Below are 23,261 nucleotides of genomic sequence, written 5' to 3'. Positions count from 1 at the left end.
TCTGCCAGTCCTGTTCTATCATCTCCCTAGGAGCTCAAAGAGGCAGTCTCATCTACGGACAAAGTCCCTGTGCAGCAGGTTGTCCTTTATCCTTTTCCTTTTGCTTCAGAGGTTCTGGACCCTGGAGTTCACTGTCAATGGTCTCCTACGTGGATGTCTCACCTGCACTGGGGCAGAGGGTCCTGAAAAACAATGCATTATTCTTCTGCCCAGAGGGGAAAAAAAGAAAAGTTTCTCCCCTTTAACTTCACAGCAAGGGAAAGTATGCGAGGGACAGGCCTGGGATGACAGAACATTAACTCCATGACAGTACTGTTATTTCAAGTTGTGCAGGCAATGGAAGAGGTGACCTCCCTGAAATCACTGAACAGGTGTTCCAAGACTCTGGAAGATAACCACCCATCTATGCCAGGAAGCTGTTTCATCATCTGGCGAGTGATGGGCAGACTGATGACTGAAGACTAGTGAACTAATCTGGGATAGTATAAACAGGATGCTAAACTAGAGGCAGTAACACAGAACCACCACAGATGTGCCTTTGCAACCTACCCCCTTCCACTCTGGCAGCCAGACCACAGACCTGTACTTCCAAGAGACTTTGCAAGTGCTCTGGATTTAATACTGCCAAAGACCATGCAAAGGACTTATTTCCTAGGCTAGTGTATTGTTTTTTTTAAAGCTTTGGCTGCCTCCAAAAACATAATGCTAGGGTAGTGTGAGAAAAAACATATTTCGGTACATGCATTCTGTAGCCATACTTGTCTCACCCCCATTGCTGTGTTTGCGACCATTGCTCGGCTTGTATTAATAGCCACGGCTTTGCATATCTGCAGGGGTGTGCACCACAAAAAAAATCACTGCTTGCATGTTTAAAATTTTGTTCCCCCACACAGAATTCATCTTGGACTGTACATGCCCAATGGGATGATATTTCTCCCCTTTCCCCTCAAGTGAACCTAAAACCAGTATAATATAAAAGCCTGCCCTCCAGCACTCAACGCCCCCCACTATAGTAATAGAGATTGGTCCTAAACAGGCAACAACAGCCCCCTTATGTTGTCATAATCCCCCCTAGCCATAACGAGGGCAAATCACTCACTCCCTTACCCAACTGAGGTGACACTGATTCCTCTGCTGCATTCTCCCCAGTCTGTTTCTCCATCTCCTCCCCAAACAGGTCCTAGAAGTACTGAATGAGGTCAGACTGGCTGTGCGTGGACGTGGCAAACATCTGCTCTGCCTCAGCTGAGATTGCTGTGGCTGGTGCTGACCCTGGCTCCAGTTCCTCCCCTGAGTCCATGCACATTCCAGGGGGCCCTTGAGGTGTCTGGGGTGTACTCAGGCTCCATGGTTGGGACACTGCTGAGCACCTAGTGCAGCTCCTCGGAGAATGGGGACATTCTAGGGGAGTCATCAGGCTAGGGCTTGTGGTTCTTTGCCTGGCAGTACAGGTTCTTCATGGATTTTATCTTCTCTAGTCCAGTGAAGCCCATCCTCAATGAGCTTACTGGAGGTAGCATTATAAGACTCTTGATTTCTGGTCCTGAAGCCATTCTGACTGGCCTCACGCCACAGGGTCCACAAGAACATGGGTGTCAGACTCAGGCCAGCTAGATGCATGCTTAGCATGCTCTACCAGATGCCATCTGGTCTGAAGAAGTGCAACAGGTGCATAAAGCTGTGTGCTAAGGCACTGTCTGAAAACCAAAGCAGGCTATTTATACTGACTGGAGGTAACTTTCAGTCCTGAACCAGGGAGCAGGACGGTAAACACAACAAAGGTCCCAAGGAGAATTCTGGGACAGCATTAGAGACATGTCAGCACTCAAGCAGACTCTATCTGCATCCAGGCAGCATGCAGTAGCTTGAGCATCAGCAGCACTCATTCTTCAACCAATACCCTGACAGGCCAGCTAGCTTGAGTTTAAAACATCACTGTGCTCGAGCTAGAAATTTGTGAGAGTAGACAGAACAACACTTAAGTTATAACTCAAGATAACTTTGCAGCAAAGACAAACCTTTCATATGGGTTGCACTTGCAACAAACTTGACGGTCAACACATTTGAGATTTGTCCAATCAAGGGAGGCTTTGCTAGACTATATAAATCTGTACAGTTGTAGGGCCAGTTTCTCTTTAAACAATGTTTATAAGGAAAGCATGAAGTCTTTGGGAGTTAATATTATCCCAGATTCAAATCATAACTGAGTAACTAACTCCTTTTGTGACCTTGGGGCAAGCTGCTGGATCTTCTTGTGCCTCAAGCTACGTCTTCATTGCAGTTAAACTGATATCTACACTCAGATTAACACAGAGTTGTGTTAACTTGAGCTTTAGCTTACCCCCTCCCCAACAGGCCAGGCACCTCAAGTTACAAGCACTACTACGCTCAAGTTAAGGGTTTGTGTATGTGGACGGGAATCAAGTTAGGGGCAACATACGAGTTATAACTCAAGTTAACCTAGGGGGAGGGATAGCTCAGTGGTTTGAGCATTAGCCTGCTAAACCCAGGCTTGTGAGTTCAATCCTTAAGGAGGCCACTTAGAATCTGGGGCAAAATCAGTACTTGGTCCTGCTAGCGAAGGCAGGAGGCTGGACTCGATGACCTTTCAAGGTCCCTTCCAGTTCTAGGAGATAGGATATCTCCATTCATTTATTTTATTTTATAACTAGGCAGTTAAGACAAGCCTTCAGCCACCCAGGAAAGCTGGGAAAATTAAAAAAGAAATCTTGCACAGAATGAGATGTTGCATCTGTGCTGAACTATTATGGTCAAATTAACAGAAAGCTAGAGAAAAGCTCTTTGTTTATAAAACTTGGTTTGTTGAATGAACAACACTGAGAATAAACAGCAGATGTTTTGAATAGTCTTCAAAATATTCAGTAGAGTCAACAATAATAGTTAAGAATGAAAGAAAGCTAAGCCAGTAATTCTTAAGGTAAACAGAAATACACCCAAAATGCTAAACTGAGCTGGCCCCAAAGAGTTACTCTTAGCATTACTATGTCAGTTACTGTTAGTCTCAAAATGTAACATCCAAGAACAAAGATACAATTAAACCCTTGTAAACAATTAAATTGTAAATTAAACTTTGCTCAGTCTTCAGGGGCCAGATTCTTCCACCATTACATAACAATGGTAATTATTTCAAATTTTAGAGTATCTGATTGTGCACTGAGTAAAGTCAGCATTGCGTTTGCCACCCAAAAAACTACTTCTAGGGTCTGTCAAAGAATTTTTTTAAAAGGGGTACTTTTTGCTGAATGCAGCCTTTAATATAAGTCCCAATTTACACTGATTTTTTAGCCTTGGGAACTATGTTGAAATGTTATATAAAGATGACAAAAAGTAATTCTTCTGCTCTACTCCGCGCTGATTAGGCCTCAACTGGAGTATTGTGTCCAGTTCTGGGCACCACATTTCAGGAAAAATGTGGGAAATTGGAGAAAGTCCAGACAAGAGCAACAAAAATGATTAAAGGTCTAGAAAACATGAACTATGAGGGAAGATTGAAAAAACTGGGTTTGTTTAGCCTGGAGAAGAGACGACCGAGAGGGGACACGATAACAATTTTCAAGTACATAAAAGGTTATTACAAGGAGGAGGGAGAAGAATTGTTTTTCTTAATCTTTGAGGATAGGACAAGAAGCAACGGACTTAAATTGCAGCAAGGGCGGTTTAGAAGGACTTTAGGAAAAACTTCCTAACTGTGAAGGTAGTTAAGCACTGAAATAAATTGCCAAGGGAGGTTGTGGAATCTCCATCATTGTCTAACCTGCTCTTAAAAATCTCCAAACCCCTGTCAGGGATTGTCTAAATCAGTGGTTCCCAAACTCGCTCCGCTGCTTGTGCAGGGAAAGCCCCTGGCAGGCCGGGCCAGTTTGTGTACCTGCCGCATCCGCAGGTTTGGCCGATCGCGGCTCCCACTGGCCGCGGTTTGCCGCTCCAGGCCAATGGGAGCTGCTGGAAGCAGTGTGGGCCGAGGGACATACTGGCCGCCGCTTCCAGCAGCTCCCATTAGCCTGGAGCCGCGAACCGCGGCCAGTGGGAGCCACGACTGGCCGAACCTACTAGGGGCTTTCCCTGCACTAGCGGCAGAACAAGTTTGGGAACCACTGGTCTAAATAATACTTAGTCCTGCCATGGGTGCAGGGGACTACTGAACTAGATGACCTCTCAAGGTCCTACGATTCCCAAACTTGATTTGTGCCCCAACCTGGAGGGTGGTCTAAGCCTTTAAAACAAACAAAAACACAAACTTCATCATCACAGAGGAGAGAGGGAAAAACACTACTGAATATCCCAGACTTACCTATCTGTAGACTTAAAAATGACATTTAACAATTGAAAATTATTTCTTATGTTCTTCGACCTATCAAGTCTTGAGTTCAGGATTCCACATTTCCCCTGCAAGCACTGATATCACTAAAACATAAACGAGCACAAGCTATGGAGAAGGCTCCCTGTCTTAAGTGCTTGGGATGTCATCAGCTGGCACTGGAGAAAGACAGGGCCCTGAACTGATATTTCAGATGGTATAAGCTTTTCAGTTCACCTTTCAATATTAATCTATGCAGGGGTTAAAGTGGATTGAAACAGGTGGGGCAGCGCTCAACACAGCAGCCAATAAAGAGTGTGAGCTGAGGGGGAGCACTGCTTTTCCAAGCCAGAGAGAAAGGCGCACTTCCCTAAATCTGTCACATTCTAAAAATATAAGTAACAATTCATGTTACACTTGCACTAAAAATGCAAGAAAAGATGTTTTATGTATACAGTATTCCTGTTTAACCTCAAACAAAATTCCTCTGTGCTTTAGAATCACCAGGTTTTTGTGTTTTTAATCGTAATTTTATACAGGAAAATTAAAAACAAAAACACACCACACTATAGTATTATACTAAGCAAAGAACATACACATTTGGTACCACTTACCTCCAGTTCTACTGATCGCCTGAACTGAACTCTCAGCACTTCTTTGATGGAATCACTGACATTTTCTAGCACAGCTTTGCGGGCCAGCACTGGAAATTAACGAGAGTCAGTAAGTTCATTTTACCTTCATCTATGGTGCTTTGGTTCAATGTTGCATTTTCAGTTTTTTGATGCAAGACAAAGCAGGTAATGAGGTCAAGTGTGTTGAAGGCGTAAGACATAGGGATAAGATGCAGACAGAAGTGCAATTATACCCTGAAAAAGTGACTCTATAAATAGCTTCATGGATTCTGTGGTTATTTTCTCTCAACTTTTTCCATATCAAATTTGTTCATCTGCTAGTAAAAACAATTACCTTTGTAACAGATGGACTAGAAATTCAAACTGGATCTGAAAGTCAAACTGTGTTCTTTTTTATTTGAGCACTTGTAATAAAGATTCTGCTGTTGTAATACAGTTAACAATTCTGTAGATGATGCATAAGCCAGAATAGAATGCAAATTGCTGTCCAATAACTGTGTTGGATATACACTACTAATAGGCTTTTTAAAAAAACCACCAATGTTATTTTTGTTTAAAAAAAAAAAAGCAAGCAAACACTGCACTGATTACACATGGAGGCAGACTGTTGAATAAGAAGGTACTTTATAAACACTCACAGGTGCATTGCTAACCATAACCACACTTTAAATTATGACAGCAATTATTGAAAACAACTGTAAAATGGCATCTTGGTATTTTGTATTTATTCTCCATCAAATATTTGTATAGTAAAACTGCTCTGTTTACAAGTCCCCCCCCCAAAAAAAACCCACGATCTTTCTTACCACTAGCACAGCCAACTCACCCTCATATCTGGAAAAAATTGAACTCTGTTTTCTATTTTATACATCAAACGCACACATTCTGACCATAAAACTTAAATGGAAATTTTTTGTTGGTTGACATCAAATATGGCTCCTTCACAACTGTAGTTAGCTTGGCAGTAACAAAGCAACTTTCTTTTTAAGCAAACAAAGTCACTTTTCTGATCATAACCACACCAAGTCCAACTAAAATAATCCAAATACAGGTACATAGCTCATTTTCACATGACAAAATAAAATGTTAAAGATATTTAGAAAAACTGACTTTAGTTTCACATGTTCTAAAGTTTATTTTAAAATTATGGCATTTATAAACAATCCCAATATCTTCAAAGGGAAACCTATTCCACCATGCTATTAAAAGATTCTGCATAAGAGTCCTGTAAGAATACTATAAATTTAACACCAAAATTATAAAGGAGCTGCAATTAAGCCTACATGTATGCATGATCAATTTTAAAGCACCATTTGCACTATACTTGTGCACAAGGGACAGGTTTTGTGCAGCTAAATTTTATAATTTGTATGAGCAAGGGATACAAACCAGGCTGTATGCATGGAAATATAGGCTGAGTTTTGAAAATCTGGCCCTTCATAACAAGTACATGTAAACAAGACAGTAGGTTTACATTTAGTAATCTACATTCCATGCTGTGTTCCTTTCAAATGTTCATTGAGCGCCCATACATGTGTAATTTAAATGATAAGATTAGCATTAGAAGGTGATGTTCATTAGTGAATTGTGTGTGTGGGGGGGGAGAATGGGGAATAGTTTTGAAATAATTTTAAAGAAAAAAATTGAAAAAGTTAGCAATATCTTACCAGCCATGATTAAGTAAGTATCGGGAACAGTGATGTCACAAACATATGGTTGTCGGGTTGTGGTCATGGCAGAGGTGATAATTATAGCTTCAGATGGTGTCGTGGTCACTACAGCAGTAGAAGGGGATGAGGAAGTCCTTGAGTTGCTCTCAGTAGTTGTATGATGGCCAACTATGCTACTAATGGTGGTAGTAGTGGCAGTAGTAGCACTTGTTCTATTGGTAACTTCAGTTACACTAGTTTTTGTTTGTGTGCCAAATTCAGTGGAAGTGTTTATGGATGGAGGCAGCTGTGTAGGTACAAATGATGTAACCACAGAAATGGACTCTGTAGGTGAAGCGGTAATGCTGTTCATATCCGTATGCAACAATGGTGTATATGGATTTGTTGTAAAATGTGCTGTACTAGCAGTTGCCTTGGAAAGAGATGTTAAAAGCAATGTGTGGTTAGCAGTAGCACCAGTATCCTCATCTGAAGCTGTAACAGTTGAGAGAAGGGACGAAGATACACTTAAGACAGGAGTTGTCTGAAAGGTGGTAAACCATGAGGTCAAGTGTGTTTCATCAACCAAGATATTGCTGGTGAGAAAAGATTCTGAGTCAGAAATGGACAGCACCAGTGTAGGAACTGCTGATTCAAGGGAGAAGAGTGAAGACTCTAACTGAGAGGTAGCTTCTGTGAAAATTGAGGTAAACGAAACTTCAGAATCCATTAGCAAGACTGATGTTCCTTCTAGTAACATGGAAGAGTAAGAGTAAAAACTTGATGATATTACTTCAGGATTGTGTGTGTTTGGAACAGAAAATGTATTTGAATAAAGGTATGAAGTCTGCCAGGGAGAGAGATGAGAAATCTCTATGCTTGTGCTGTCAATGGGAGGAAACTCAGTTGATTCCCAACTAGAGGAATCATCAAAAACTACCGATGTCCCCAGCAGTGTAGGGAAGACCTGAGGTAATAGTGTTGATAAATCACTTGGCATTCTTGAATAAAAGGTGGATACAGCAGATGATAAAGATGACCAGCTGCTAGGTTCAGAGAGAAATGGTGTTGATAAAAGGTTGGATGAAAAATCTGAAATATTTACAGATGATTTGTCCATTGAAACACTTGCAGGTGTTTTGTCAAGCCAAAGTACAGATTCTGAGGGCATAAATTCAGGTGATTCCTGCAGGCCTGTATGTTTGATTGTAACTGACGGTATATTCTCACTTGTGGTAAACACGGATTCAAGGAGAACGCTGGTGATATCAGAAGGTTTTGCTCTAATACCAGATGTTAAAGTAACAGTTTCAGTAATAGGGAAGGGGAATTGAACAGAAGTGATATCCAATGATATTCCTTCAGAGGGCTGTCTGTAGGAAGGAAATATTGTTGTACTCATTATGTTAAGACCAACGTCCACACTGTTTGAAAAAAACAAGTTTGACTCAGAGACTTCTATAAGTCTTGAAGAAAATGAAACAATGGGTCTTGATGGAAAAGTAGTATCAAAGATTTCAGGAGTTGACTCCTCCAGCTCATACAAGTCAGTAACCACAGTTGTAAGTGGAGTAATGCCTTTTTCCTCAGAGGCTGTGAAGGACAATGTTTCAATATAATCACCCGAACCAACATCATGTTCTGTGTGTCCTGCTGAAAAGACTTGTTCCGGTGGAACTGAGGCAAAGTCACAGTACGAACATGAAGCATATGGTCTAGTGAAAGGCACTGGGCTTATGAACTCATTGAAGAGCTCAACTTGACTTGGTATTTCTAAATTGCCAGGCAAATTTGGTGTTGTACTGGAGGATTTATGGGAAAACACATGTGTAAACAAGTCATCAGTAACAAAAGTATCAGAGTCAGTGGAACCAGCAGCTGAGTGAACTGGGAAAGACACATATGGAAGACTAATTGAAAACAAAGCAGACTCCATGCTGGTTACCAAAACAGGTGCTGCCCTAGAAATGCTTGCAACAGAATAGGCCCTTAGATCCAAAGTTTCTGTTGCATCCCTATTCACATCAGGGTAAGCTTCAGTGTATTGATCAGTACTTTTTGCCAAAGCATCTGGGTTAAGTTGGCTATCCTCATTCAGCTGTCTTGTAAGAACAGAGGACCCTTCTGAAGTAGTATCAAAAGGCAAAAACAGTGAGGAGTCTGAACTAGATGCATAGCTTCCATCTACATTTCCCACCAGTCCAATCACCACCTCTGATGTAGTGGAACTTAAATAAATATCTGTATTTGTGGGGTACAATAGCAAGTCTCTGCTTGTAGTCGGAATTATACCATCTGGAGCAAAAGGCTTCAATTGTGTGAAAGCACGACTGTGACCAGAGGCAGCACGTGATGTTGTCATTTGTTGTGCTGTTTTCATTTCGTCATATGGCAACAAAAGGACAGATAATGAAGGTTTTAGCAACACAGTTTCTAAGGTTTCTCTTGGTGGCTCTACTGAATTATCTGAATGATACTCCACTGTAATAGACTTTAGTGAAGGAGTCCACTGTTCATTCGGAAAGGAGCTAATCAATCCATCGTCACTTAAAAATGCTTCATTGCTAGTTACTGTGACATCTCCCACAGGCATAGTTCTTCCTTCTGAACTTCTGCTCATTCTTTCTTGGTCAAATAAAGTCGTATCAAAGGGAGTGGTAAGTGATGATAAAACCACATGAAGAAAATTTTTTTCCCGGGGTTGTACTGTGCTTTGTGTTAAGGCCATGTGTGCTATGCTGCTCACTGTACTTCGATGTAGTTTAGATCCCACTGAGAGTAAGGAAAGATTTTGCTTCTCCAAGGATACACCATCTGAAAAATAAAAGACAAAATTTGATCAGTTATAATGTAAGCAAATACAATCAAACTAAGACTGTTTCAGGAAACCCTACAAATGGTGGTTAATAGGCAACATACTCAGAATTCTGAGATAATAATCGAAAAGTGACAACCAAGACTGAGACAAAACTTCTGAATGACAGTATAGACTGTCAACACAAATGTTAAGTTTTATTACAGTAATACATTCCATGGAGGCAGAGTATCTTAATATTAAGCTCTTCCCAATCCACACCTGACCCAGCATAGCAATGGACTAGCTCAGGGATCGGCAACCTTTGGCACGCGGCTCGCCAGGGTAAGCACCCTGGCGGGCTGGGCCGGTTTGTTTACCTGCCGCATCCGCAGGTTCGGCCGATCACAGCTCCCACTGGCCGCGGTTCGCCGCTCCAGGCCAATGGGGGCTGTGGGAAGCCGCAGCCAGCACACCCTTCGGCCCGTGCCGCTGCCCCCATTGGCCTGGAGCGGCAAACCGTGGCCAGTGGGAGCCGCAATCGGCTGAACCTGCGGAAGCGGCCGGTAAACAAACCAGCCCAGCCCACCAGGGTGCTTACCCTGGCGAGCCGCGTGCCAAAGGTTGCCAATCCCTCGTCTAACTAAACCCACCAAACTGATAGGATTTTTAAAGAGACAGGGTGGATGAGGTGATATCTGTTATTGGACAAACTTCTGTCGGTGAAAGAGACAAGCTTTTGAGCGACACTTAGCTCTTCTTCAGGTCTGTGTAGCTCGAAAGCTTGTCTCTCTCACTGACAGAAGTTGGTTCAATAAACGTTATTACTTCACCCACCTTGCCTCTCTAATATCCTGGGACCAACAGGGCTACAAAAACACTGCAAACAGGATCTTTAAAGGCAGTAGCTTTGTTTTCAACGGTCTTTTTCATATACTATAATATGCACCAGCTAACATTCTAAGTATATAAAAATGAGTAAAAAGGCATAATACAGAGTAAAATTCTGAGCATCTTTGAGGACTTATTTTGTTTTGCTTTTTTAAATTAGTACTACTGAATTTCCTTGAGTTCTTATTATGCTCACTAGTAAAGTGAACACACAGTGCACAGTGAAATAGTTATGTAGTACATGCAGGAGAATGACAACAATCAAGATATAATGCACCAAGTTTTCAAAAACAGACTCTAAAGTTATGCCTACTGCCATCCGGACATGCATACTTGGGTAGACATCCAAGCACAGTACTGAATTTGTAAACACATTGCTGTTTATGCATGGAAATATGAGGCTCAATAGCCCAATACAGGGGTGTGTTGTTATGTTTGTTGACTAGCAAATTGACGCATGCAAAAATTGCACTTTTCACTCACATGGGGTTCTTTGGTCATAGGATCATAGAAAAGAAGGGCTGAAAGGGACCTCGAGAGGTCATCTACTCCCCGGATATAACTTTTTTTTTTTTTTTTCCAGTCAGCTCTCCCCACCCATCCACCCATGAACAGTAGGTGGCAATCACACTCCCTCTGCCTGCTACAGGCACCACCCACAGAAAATTATTATAGCTGTCCTATGCAGAGCACTTCATTTGGTCATTGAGGCCAACTGTGTATGGCAGAGAGCAGCCAAGTTTTCTCATCTCTTCACACTGAGGCTGCTGGAGCAATCTTGTAAAATGGAATCTCTCAAAAGGATCTACTTTTATTCACAAAAAAAATGTACAGAATTCCTAAATTAGCCACCGATTCTTTAAAAACATTTTTCTGCCTGTGGAGCCTGGACTACAGCAATGAATAGTCCATGAGACCTTTATGTGATGAGGCAATTTCCTATATCAGTAAGTGTTGATATATATATATATAGCCCAATACTGCTTTTATTCATTATTGTACATGTCTCCCTGTTACATTATAGGAACTTGATGCAGTGGTGTCAGCAGTCAGCGCAGACACAGATATTACAGCCCACGAGTAGAAAATCCAGTAATTCCCTTTACAGTGTAGCACACTAGCAAACACACCAACTTGTTTGGTGCACTATTGTACAAAACCTACTGTAAACTTTCGCATTGTCCTCATTTTAGGGACCCAGGGACAATGCTGGGGATCTTGCCCATAGCACAGAGAACTGGAAAGACTTGGTAATGTTCCTGTCAAGGTTAACATTCCTGTGAATGCCGATGGGACAGTGGGCACCTCTAAGAGATGCCCTGCTCCTGGCTCCTTGGCATGATGCTAACTGTGAGTCCTTTCTCTGGGAATAGAGCTGTTTCATAAGGTCATGTGTAAAGCTGATGTGGGTGTTGTTCGGCTATTTAAACAACTGATACCTGACAAATATTTTAAAAGACTTACATTCCTGTTCATTATGATGGATCAAGGGGTATGTCTGCACTCAGTGTCAAAGCTACACTAGAGTTTATTAATTGCTTCTAACAAAATATGAACCTATGTTAATGCGGCCATGTGGTCCTCTCCTAGCCTCTGAGCAGTATACTGTGACCATTTCATTTGATCATTACTCTGCACTCACAAGCCACGGGTAGAGTAATTATAACTCTATTACTTCATTGGGAATACAATTTTACTGTTCCCATCTACCAGGATCCAACTGGAAATGGCTGGATTTGAGCATCTATGAGAAAAGCTGAAAACCAACTGTCAGGATATACCCTCATCTGAACATTACTTGCTTTCTCTTCGCATGTCACTTTCCCCTTTCATGGTGGTGTTCTTGGGGTGTGATGGGAGACCTATATGGCAGCTGTTTCAGAAACATGTGTGCTTGTGTGAATGAGGAAGGCAGATTGTGTCTTGAATACTCCATGTGAGTTTCAGTATCCAAGTACTGACCCTGCAGCCAAACGCAAGAGAGCTACCTCAGGACACTTCACATATAAAATATGCCATCTGATCACCCTGCTATCCCACCCAACCCCACTGCTGTCACGGTAGTGTTCATGGGATGCTACTGAAACACCACTGCAATGGTGCATGTAACAAGGGAAAATATACACAAGACAGTTTAGTCACAGAAAAGGAACTAAACAGTTAAGAAATATAATTACATATCATCATATACAATGCGGTGATATAAAACAAAAAGTACTCTATAGAGGTACAGTAAGTTGTCCAACTGGAGTTGTGTTTACATCCTGCTAGAGCATCTCTTACATTCAATAACCTGTGGCAAGTCTTTGCAAAGGTAGCTCATATGTCTGTTACACTTTCAGACTACCACCACCACCACCACCCAAAAATGATGCTGTGACAAGCTGCTCCTTTTTGGTCAGTCTGGCAAATGCCCCAATATAATTTTTCAACTGCTGACTCATTAATGTGATTAGTTTCATATCTGGTGATCTGAAAAATGCCAACAGATTAGAACTAGTATGCAGGACACTACCAATAAAGGACGTGTGCTATGGTAAAATTTTATTTTATGGAACTCATGCACAGTATCTTGCAGCATATGCACTACTCACTCAGGTAAAATCTGAACAGAGTTTATCCCCTGCGCCTCAATACAGGCACAAGCAGTTATGTGGCCTTGGGTCACTATATGAACAAAAAACAGAGTGACCATAAAGCATGGACCAAGTATAAAATCACTGCATTACAGTAAACAATCTTTTGATCGTACCTTCCTTGGCAAAAAAAAAAATCTGTGCAAGACTAATACCCATACGTAATCACAATTGTATCCTTGATGATTTTCTGCTCAAATAGTTTTCATTCCATTATCCCTGTGAACCCAGTATATAGGGCAGTGTACCATATCATTATGAATTTTACAAAAGATTTTGATTCACTTGCATAGTAATTGGAATGATTGTGAAAAAGTGCCTTCCAATATGAAGGCCAACACCTTGTCTGCTAATTGCTCCCCAGACACAAAACTTCAGCAGGTGCTTTGGATATAGTTCAGGTTAAACTCCAGGGTGCATCGCTCCATCAGAAGACGCCTCCCTGACATTGATCCATCTTTTGACCTGGTTTTTGTGCTTCTTCTTAATCACCTCTTGAGTGTGCAGACAATGACTAAAGAATAAAGCGACAGACTATTGACTGAACATTGTAAACATATATAACTTCTATATGTAGTATACACACACACACACACACACACACACACACACACACACACACACACACAAAGATTTACCTAGTGTTTCCATAATACTGTCCTCCTTTCTCATACTTTGTTCTCTGTGCACTTGCTTATGGCAATGCCAAACTTATCTTGAACACCCAGAGACTTTAGGGGAGGCAGTTCTTTGTTTTTTGTTTGTGACTTATATTTTCATCTGCATCAGCAAGCCAGATGTATTAGGCTTCTTTACCCCAACAACCACACCAACTATAAAAATGTATACACTATGCATCTCTATTATGAAATGCAAGTATTACTATAATCTACTTACTGTGTGCAGTTATGAACCGATCTCTTCACATGTCCTGGGAACACTGGTCCAAATCTATATCTGCTGATATTTACGGTATGCCTGTTCCAGGGACACTGGAATCACTTTCAATGGTGCCTGCACTACCTCTGTGCATCATCCAGAGATTCATACTGAGAACTCTGTGGATTTTTGGCATTATGATAGTGATAGAAGAATGAATACTAAGCAAATTCTGCTGGAAGCAATTGAGAGTTGTTGCATGATATTGTGTTGTAAAAACAGTTGCAGTACTGCAAGACATCTAATGAGCATGCAGGCTGGCAATATAAGCTTATATATACAAATATAAGAAGGTGAGGAATGTTGCTCTGAATCCAGGCTGTGACTTTGTAATAGGCATTTCTTGAGAGGAGATTTCCATTAGTTCTTATTCAAACCACATAAAGGGTTAACATACAGTAAAAGCAAGCAAGACCTTTGCCATGCTCTGGTGTCCTTTAAATGGCCTAGAGAGCCAGCTGACAGATGTCATGAAAGTGAGCAAGCTCCTGTAAGATGCTGTGAAGGATACTGAAGTTTTACTGAGATATAAATGCCTTGGAGAAGTTACTAACAGAGAAAGGATGAAAGTGCTGGGCGCTTAGACAAATGGAATATCTAAGAGTCTCACTTCAATAGCTTGCAAAGCTTTAGAACAAATCTTGCAGGAAAGAATAATTACATTCATGGAGGTAAACAGAAAAGGGAATATAATGCAACATGGGTTTACCAAAGGTAGATTGTGCCAGACTAACCTGATTTTCTTCTTTGCTAAGATAACTGATTTTTTAAATAAGGGAAATTCAGTAGATCTAATGTACTTGGACTACACTAAAGCATTTGACACAGTGCTACATGGGAAATCGTTAGTTAAATTAGAAAATATGGGAATTAGTTCAATAATTGTAAGGTGGGTAAGAAACCAGCCAAAGGGAAGAAGGCAATGGGTGGTGCTGAAAGACGAGTTATTGGACTGAAAGGATGTTAGTAGTGGAGTTCCTCAAGGATCAGACTTGGGACCAATCTTATGCAATATTTTAACAACGTTGGCACAAAAAGGAGTGTGTTAATGAAATCTGCTGATGACACAAAGTTGGGAGGCACCATCAATACAGAAGAGGATCAGATTATTATATAGGAAGTGACCTTGCAGAGACTGGAGTAAGAGAAATGGGATGAAATTCAACAGAACAAAGGCAGTAGTTAGTGATGGTGGCCTGTGATGTAGAGATAATCTGGTATTCCCTTCTCGCCTTAAACTCCATGACTATTTGTTCATTATTGATTTTGAAACAATCGGATAGCAAGTTTGCTAGCCAAAGTTTTACATACTGTACACACTGCTGGGCTCTTAAGAAACAAGGGAGTATCAATGGCATGTCATTAATAATACAAATTATTGTTTTCTGCCATCTCCAGGACAACACTGCATTATTAGACTGCTACATATCAGAACGGTGTGCGCAACTCATCAAGAATAGATAGGACTTGTGGCAGGGGCTCCAAAAAAGCAGATAGAAGAGAAAGCATAAAAATAAAGTGATGTTCATGGAAGAAGCAAGCTTCAGGTAAAGCATACTGCACGACAGACAAACCCCTCATTACTGCAAAGCAGCCAATCCAGCTATTCTCTGGGACAATAAAATATACCAGAGCACAGGTGGTCTGTATGTTTGTTATGAACTGCACAACGTTATTGACTAATATCAGTACTGTCTTGTCTGCCAGCAAGGCTGTTATCTGTGGACAACTATACTGTTACTGAGCCAGGCAATGATGACAGGGCACCAATCCAACAAGCCAAAATCCACAAAGCTGATAACATTAAAAAAAGAGATTAGATGGCTCAGGAAACAGAATTATGATTCTGAGCTACAGCTTGAAAAAGGAGAACACTTGTGGCTATGAGCAGATGAGTAACGGAGGCACAAGTGCAATGGCTTAGGTTGCAGACTACTCTTTAGTTGGTGCAGACATAAGTGTTTGCCAGTGACGCCATGCTGATAAACTATCTTTAACATTAACTTCCAAACTACCCAAAGTAATGAGTGGAGTTAGAACATAATTCACCAGTAATTCAAGTATGTCATTGAGGACTTCTGAGGATGAGAACATGATGCTTATTCAAACTGGTCGATCTACCTTTGGAGATTTCAAGTACAAATAGGATTATGGCCATACACCATTGTGGATACACCAACACAAACTCTGGTAGACAAGAAACAACAGGGCTGTACCTTCCTATAACCAAATCAGAGGTCTTGTTCCATAATACACCTCTACCTCGCTATAACGCTGTCCTAGGGAGACAAAAAATCTTACCGTGTTATAGGTGAAACCGTGTTACATTGAACTTGCTTTGATCCACCAGAATGTGCAGCCCCGCCTCCCTGGAGCACTGCTTTACCGCGTTATATCCAAATTTGTGTTATATCGGGTCACGTTATATCGAGGTAGAGGTATATAGACTCCTTCTGCAACAAGTTACACAATGCTATCCAGCCAAGTGTGTGTCATAAGCAGGCAGCGGGACAGCCAACTTTTCATGGAAGTCATAGGAGACATATATTTTTATGATCTTGCGGCACTCCCGCATCATACACCCAATGTCATCTATAAACTGTCCTCCAAGGGAAGGAAGAATGATCTTGCAGTAAAAAGCACTGGCGTCCCAGTCCAGAGATCCAATTTCTAGTCCCAGCTCTGCTACAAACATCCTCTGTGACCTTAGGAAAGTCATTTCACTCATCTGTTTCTCAGTTCTCCATCTGTAATATGGACTATTAATTTCCTGCCTTAGAGGAATGTTGCAAAGCTGAATTCATTAATGGATGTGAGGTGCTCAGACATTACAGTGATGAATGCAATAGAAGAGACTATACATTTTTTGAAAACTACGTTTTGAGGGTAGAAATAAAAATGCTCTCTCTTAGAGAAGCCAGAGCAACACTTGGAAGTGGGTAAGCAGAGGTCTGTAAGCCTCAACCAGGACCAGCAAACTACTCAAAACAAAAGTTACTTCATGAATGATCTTTTGAATGTGCATGGATACAGTGACCTACACGTAATAAAAGTTTATTTGTAACAGTACATTCCTATTTTAATGCTCTTATTCTGTAGATAAGGAACAAAGGTCCCTCCTGTTACCATGCTCAATAACATTAAACAGAGACAACCACATGATAGTACTTAGACCAATACGGGAAATTATTATGATTAATGCATTACATAACAATGGATCCTAAATTATGACATGGTAAAGCGCTCTGCATGCAATGTACAAGTCACACAATTACTTAAATGTCGGTATGTTTGAGGGATAGCATGCCTTCCATTTCAAAAAGACATTTGCCAACATTTTCCCCACTTGCCACAGGGAGCAAAAGGAGATGGAAATGCCTGAATGCAGCTCAGGAGGGGACCATCTGTGTGCCTGGTGCAGAGAAATCCTCACCACAATGATAGTGGCAAATGCATTTGAAGAATCATGAAGTCTTCCTCAAAGGGTCAAAAACTCAAAGACTCTATGACTGTTTAATCATTTAACATTGTCCTTTCTGGATTAGCTGTGGTCAAGCAGGTCTTTGTATGCTGTGTCCTCACAAACCATTTACACAGTTCTCCTATCAAGTCTGTGGGCAAATTTACTTGGATGCCTGCCTCACAAGAAAATACCAATTTATAGTAGCATTTGCACTTGAAAAGCAGGATGCCTGGGACTTTTTTGTAGAGAGGTATACAAAAGTAGTAAAAGAATGACTGAGAAGGGAGCTTGCTTTGCTTCTTTCTCTTATAAATCATAAAGTACTACAGCAGTTATATTAAGACAGAATATGGAACAACTTTTTAAGTGCACCCACTAATTTAGAGAACATGTACTAACCAGGAGAGTGGATCGAGGCTTTTTAAGTTTTTGATCTCTATATAGTGGCATGCATACTGATAGAATATTATTACCTTGCTTGGGGACATATATAACTGAACCACAAGTATGGCAAAATCTTTATAAAATGTCACAGAAAGTCATACTAGACCAATAGAATACACAGGTGTAAAGGGCCAGAAAGGGTTACACAACTAGCAGGCTAACTGAACCAGATTCAACCTTTAGAGACATGTTAGAAAAGTATGTAAATGGTAATTGGGGCCATTTCATGTTAGATAGACTAGAGCTTTGAAATGTATTTTTAGAAAATTAGAGGTAATACTAATTGTATGAGTTACTTATATCTTGTTAGATGCTAACCATGTAAACAAATGGTTCCTGGCTATTATTAGAGCTATTGATTCAGAGACCAAAAGGAAATATTAACATTTAGATGAAACTTGGGTGTAATAATGTCATTGTCTATATTTCTCTTTGAAGTCTGTAGTAAATGGTCTATGAACTGCTTAATGGATAATTACCTTATGCTGATGAATGCAACTAGTTACTTGTGTGTACATAGGAAACAGGTAGTTCTACTTCAAAGCTGCTGTTCTTCACCAAAGGAATATCTACAGTCAAGAGGCTATTATAACTGCCAGTGATCTATATAAAGAAATCTTATGCCCCGATCCTTTTCATCTCAGACCTGCTTAAGCTTCATGCAAGGGAAGTTTAAGTCACAAGACTGAGGTCTCCAGTCCCATCTGGACTGCCCTGATATTGAATATTTGGACATTGGACTATAACCTGATGAACTGATTCTGAAAAGGGCTCTTTGCAACTCTAGGGCTCACCATCTCTACTATGAAACTGACTTAAGAACTCTAGTCCTACCCTACCTTTAACCAATACTCACTCTCTTCTTTTTTTAAATAAATTTTAGTTTAGTTAATAAGAATTGGCTGTAATCATGTATTTGGGTAAGATCTGAAATATTATAATCTGGAGGGTAATGTACCAATCTCCGATTCTTTGAGATTGGTAGAACTTTTTATATGATGAACAAGATTTTCAGTAATCCTCATCATATTTGACCTGGCTGTCTGGGTGGAAGCCCAAGGCTTGGTTGTTTTAAAGGAACTGTATTTCTGGCTTCTGGATAACCAGTAAGGTATTGTAGAAGCTTTTTGTTGCTGGCTTGGAGAATCTAAGTATTAGAATAACCACCAGTTTTGGGAATTGTCTGCCCCATTCTTTGCAGTTTGCCCTAATTGAGCGATCTCAGAGTGACCCCCTGGGAACTCCAATCACAACAGGTTACTATATTTACGACACCAGTGCACACTTTTGAAAAGCACACAGGCCATGCTCAATAGTTATTTCTCTGAGAATTTTTTTTATTCTAAAAGATCCAAAATGTCTACATTATTTAACATATGTGCTTATGAAATTTAATTGCGATGAATTAAGTTGCTTAGTCCACCTTCAATAAGGCAAAAGTCCAGAAGCCTATGCTAAGTTTCAGCATTATACAAAACAGGAAATAAAATACCAGGCCAAGTATAAATGGTTATATTTCAAAACTTTAGTGCAAGTATAAAGTGCGTGAGAAGGTATATAACATTCACACACTTTCAGTGCCTTTTACGTTTCTATAGATTTCCAAAAGGAAGACATCCTGAAGTCTCTCTTTATCCATGTAGGCTCAGAGTGTGCCCAGCTGCTCCACAGGTGCAGACAGTACAAGAAGCTACCCATCCAGTAGTCTGCACTCCTGTGCAGCAGCTAGACACAACTGAAGACTTTCCGGGAGCAAGCTCTTTACAACAAAGGAGACAGAGGTGGCAAGGCTCTCTCTTCATGTTTGCCAGCAGAGATGGCCAGGCTCACACGAGAGGTGTAGCAGCAGATGAATTCTCACTGCATGCTGGAGAGCCTAGGCAGAAATCCTGCCTCTCTGAGCACAATCTTTCATGCAAGGGTGGCCGACCTGTGACTCCGGAGTCACATGCAGCTCTTCAGAAGTTAATATGCGGTTCCTTGTATAGGCACCGACTCCGGGGCTGGAATTACAGGTGCCAACTTTCCAATGTGCCAGGGGCTGCTCACTTCTCAACCCCTGGCTCTGCCCCCACTCCAACCCTTCCCGCCCCCTCCCCTGAGCCTGCTGTGCCCTCGCTCTTCCTCCTCCCCCTCCAAGCCTCCTGCACGCGACGAAACAGCTGATCGGGTGGTGAGGGGAGGAATGGGGAGGCGCTGATTGGCGGGGCTGTTGATGAGCAAGAAGCGCTGGGAGTGAGGGGGAGCTAATGGAGGGTTGCCTTACATGGTGACAGGTTTCAGAGTGGTAACCATGTTAGTCTGTATCAGCAAAAACAACGAGGCGTACTTGTGGCATCTTATAGATTAACAAATAAATCTGTTAGTCTATAAGGTGCCATAAGTACGCCTCGTTGTTTTTGACGTATTACTGTGGCTCTTTGGCAATGTTCATTGGTAAATTCTGGCTCCTTCTCAGGCTCAGGTTGGCCACCCGTGTTTCATGGTGATCCTTAGGGGGTACTGCACCTGCACACTGCCCTCAACATGGGCCAAAATCCTGTAAGACACGATCAGGCCCATAACAAGCTCTACTTTTATGACTTATCACTACAAAATGATTAAATTCGCCATTTTTCTCCTCCTCCAGCTTGAAAATAGTTTCCCATAGCGACTGACAAAAAGGGCCCCACTCATTTTAAGGGAGAAAAGCTTTTGACTTAGTTCAGGATTCTGTATTTCCTCTGCAGTAGCTGATAGAAATAGCTGCAGTCATTACTCTGATTCAGGAATTTGTTGTAATGACATCCTTTGCTGGAGTGGAATTAAGACCCTCTGCTGAGTCCTTGGCAGATAAAGAAAAATGCAGATTTTATTTATTTAGCACCATTGTTGTGCATGCTGCTTTATAAACAAGTTAAAAACCCCAAAAAAACAAAACAAAAATAATCCTTGCTTTGAGAAACTTGTGATCTCAGTTACATTTTTAATACAGCAAAAATAATGACAGACTTATGAGTCAGGAAGTAGGGAAAGAGGGCAGGGAAGGGATTTAAAAAACAACAGTAAACATATGTAGAACCGTACTGTGCAACATTATTGCCTTTGGCCATTCTGCATATTAAGGAGCCTTGTGTGAACAAAATAGATGCACATTACACAGGGTTGTTCTTTTTTTTGGAAGGGGGTGGGGAGGTTTGAACCATGAAGACAGAGCACCCATGGATCTGAATATAAGAGAAATCCTCTTTTAAGGCAGTCCAAAAAACATTCATACCAATGGACGCCCCGAGCATTCACATTCTGTAACTCTTCCTAACAAACTTGCCATGATCCAGATGTGAAAACAAGATAACAGTGATTATTCAAAACCAGGGTATTGTGGAGCATTTGCGGGAGAAGTCAGGAGAGAAGACTGAATTAAGGAACTAATCACATTCTCCTGAGAATACTGCAGATACATAAAAAGAAAACCCAGAGTGCTAAGAAAAATAAAGGCAGTTACACTGTACAAGCCCAAAGCTCTGCTTCAGCTTACGCGCACACACATAGAACTGTAAGTCACAGTTCAAAGTCTAGCTTTTGCTGGGAGCATTCACACTTTTTTGGCATTTAGCTGTACATGACATCATTGTGTGGGAAGCCATATGTGAGAGAAAAAGTGCACACAACTTGAATCGGACTTAGAATTAACTTTTGTAAGAAAAACTCTAGTTACATTTGCTCATCGTGATAACTAGGTCACACTTTTAAAGAAAAATATAAAATGCTTTTTTTTCTTAACAAATTAAAGAGAGCCTGCATTGTGATTTGAGTTCTATTCTCTAAAGACCTTTTGTCAGTTGATATCCAACCAAAATACAATTGACATGCTTTCTGGTTCTGGCCTCCTCTAAAATGCAGATACTAGAAGCACTGAAAACAGCAACTAAATTTATATTAACCTCCTCTTTGACAGAGATTACCTAGACCAGATACAAGTGTTTTAGATCCCTTTGTTCAGATTTAACACATCCTTTTTTAAAATAAAGATGCACTTTGTAAAAACTGTGTTGCAGCTGTAAAAAAACTCTAGTGGTGAGGTAACATGCAGCCCAAAAAACAAACATAGCTGCCTAATTAAAATTAAGCTTATTCTGTACCTCAGTAACCCCATTATCCATAGAGACATTTCTCAGTGACACAGATCCTTAACTATGCTGACAAAGAAGAAAATAAATAACCTTCACTGAGCTTTAAACTGTTTGGCCAACATGTTTTTTTTTTTTTTGCTTCTGAGCAGCATCCTATCTAGGATTTAATTTTAGTACTCAGAGTATACAAGTTATACAAGTGACCCAAACATTCAGGGCCTCAATCATCCTCTTTGTGAGCTCAATTTAAAAGACAGTTGTTAGGCAAGGCATGATTAAAGTTTTAGAAGACAGAACTTTAAGGAGTATCTTTTGATTCTGCTAAGTACTATTAGGCCTTGTCTACACTACCAAGTTTTGTTGACAAAAGAGTGAATGGGTACACACTGCGATGTGACTTTTGTCACTGGGAAAAATGCCCAGTTTTGGTAACAAAATACAACCACCCTGACTAAAGAAATACATCTTTTTCCTCTAAATTTTTCTTGACAAAGTGTCAGCGTTGACACCAGGCTTGATTTTATTGCTTTAATTGGTGTCCCACAATGCTCAACCTGACCGCTCTAGTCAGCAGTTTGAACTCCACTGCCCTGCAGCCAGATAAACAACCATCCACCACTTAGAAGCCCCTTGAATTTTTGAAATTCCATTTCCTGCTGGCTCAGCGTGGAGAGGTCTCATCACATCTTCCCAGGTGATCAAGGCGGGTTATCACAGCAAACGCTCTCCTGCTTGGACCACTGAAGAGTTGTTGGATCTGATCAGTATATGGAAAGAGCAGGCTGCATGCTTGAGCCATAGGAATTGGGATACCTACAGGCACATTTCTCGAGGTTTGCATGAAAAGGACTATGATTGGGACATGCTGCAGTGCAGAGCGAAGATAAAGGAGCTGAGGCAGGTGTACTATAAGGTGAAGGAGGCAAACTGTCACTCCGATGCCTACACCTAAGACCTGCTGGTTCTATAAAGAGCTGGATGCTATCCTTGGTGGCGACCCCACCTCCATCGCCAAAAGCCCCATGGATACTTCGGAGGGCCTGGAGGCGGTGGAAAGAGGACAGAGGTGGAGTTAGATGATGATGTGGAGCTCCCAGCAGGATCAGCCAGTAGGGCAGGCAGCCAGGAACTGTTCTCCACTCCAGAGATGTCTAGCCAGTCTCAGCAGTTGCTCTCCGGTGAGCAAGAAGCAGGAAAGGAGACTCCTGGTAAGTGGCTGTGGTTTGTATAGTGCGGAGGTGGGTTCAGGGTATAGAAATGTGGAAGGCTGGCTGTGTTTCTGTGAGGTGGACATTTCCCTGTCTAGCTAGTTGTTACAGCGAAACAGGATGTTGCTGCACACCGAGTTCTCACGGGAATCCTCCAGAGAGATCTCCAGAA

The 23,261-nt window shown here is 41.2% G+C and overlaps 1 protein-coding gene across 4 annotated transcripts in view; it reads right to left on the bottom strand.

Moving 5' to 3' along the window:
* KIAA1549 (KIAA1549 ortholog) overlaps positions 1 to 23,261 on the bottom strand; it is a 202,226-nt gene that overhangs the window by 95,108 nt on the left and 83,857 nt on the right. For all 4 annotated transcript variants that reach the window (XM_034779017.1, XM_034779036.1, XM_034779027.1 and 1 more), the window contains exons 2-3: positions 6,621 to 9,416; positions 4,933 to 5,021 (exon numbers count right to left, since the gene is read on the bottom strand). In XM_034779017.1, the coding sequence (XP_034634908.1) occupies positions 4,933 to 5,021; positions 6,621 to 9,416 (2,885 nt within the window). The remainder of the gene's footprint in view (positions 1 to 4,932; positions 5,022 to 6,620; positions 9,417 to 23,261) is intronic.

Source organism: Trachemys scripta, chromosome 1 (genome assembly GCF_013100865.1).
Source record: "Trachemys scripta elegans isolate TJP31775 chromosome 1, CAS_Tse_1.0, whole genome shotgun sequence".
Taxonomy (NCBI): Eukaryota; Metazoa; Chordata; order Testudines; family Emydidae; genus Trachemys; species Trachemys scripta.
Note: the sequence above shows the minus strand (reverse complement) of the source record. Positions and strands in the feature narration are given on the sequence as shown.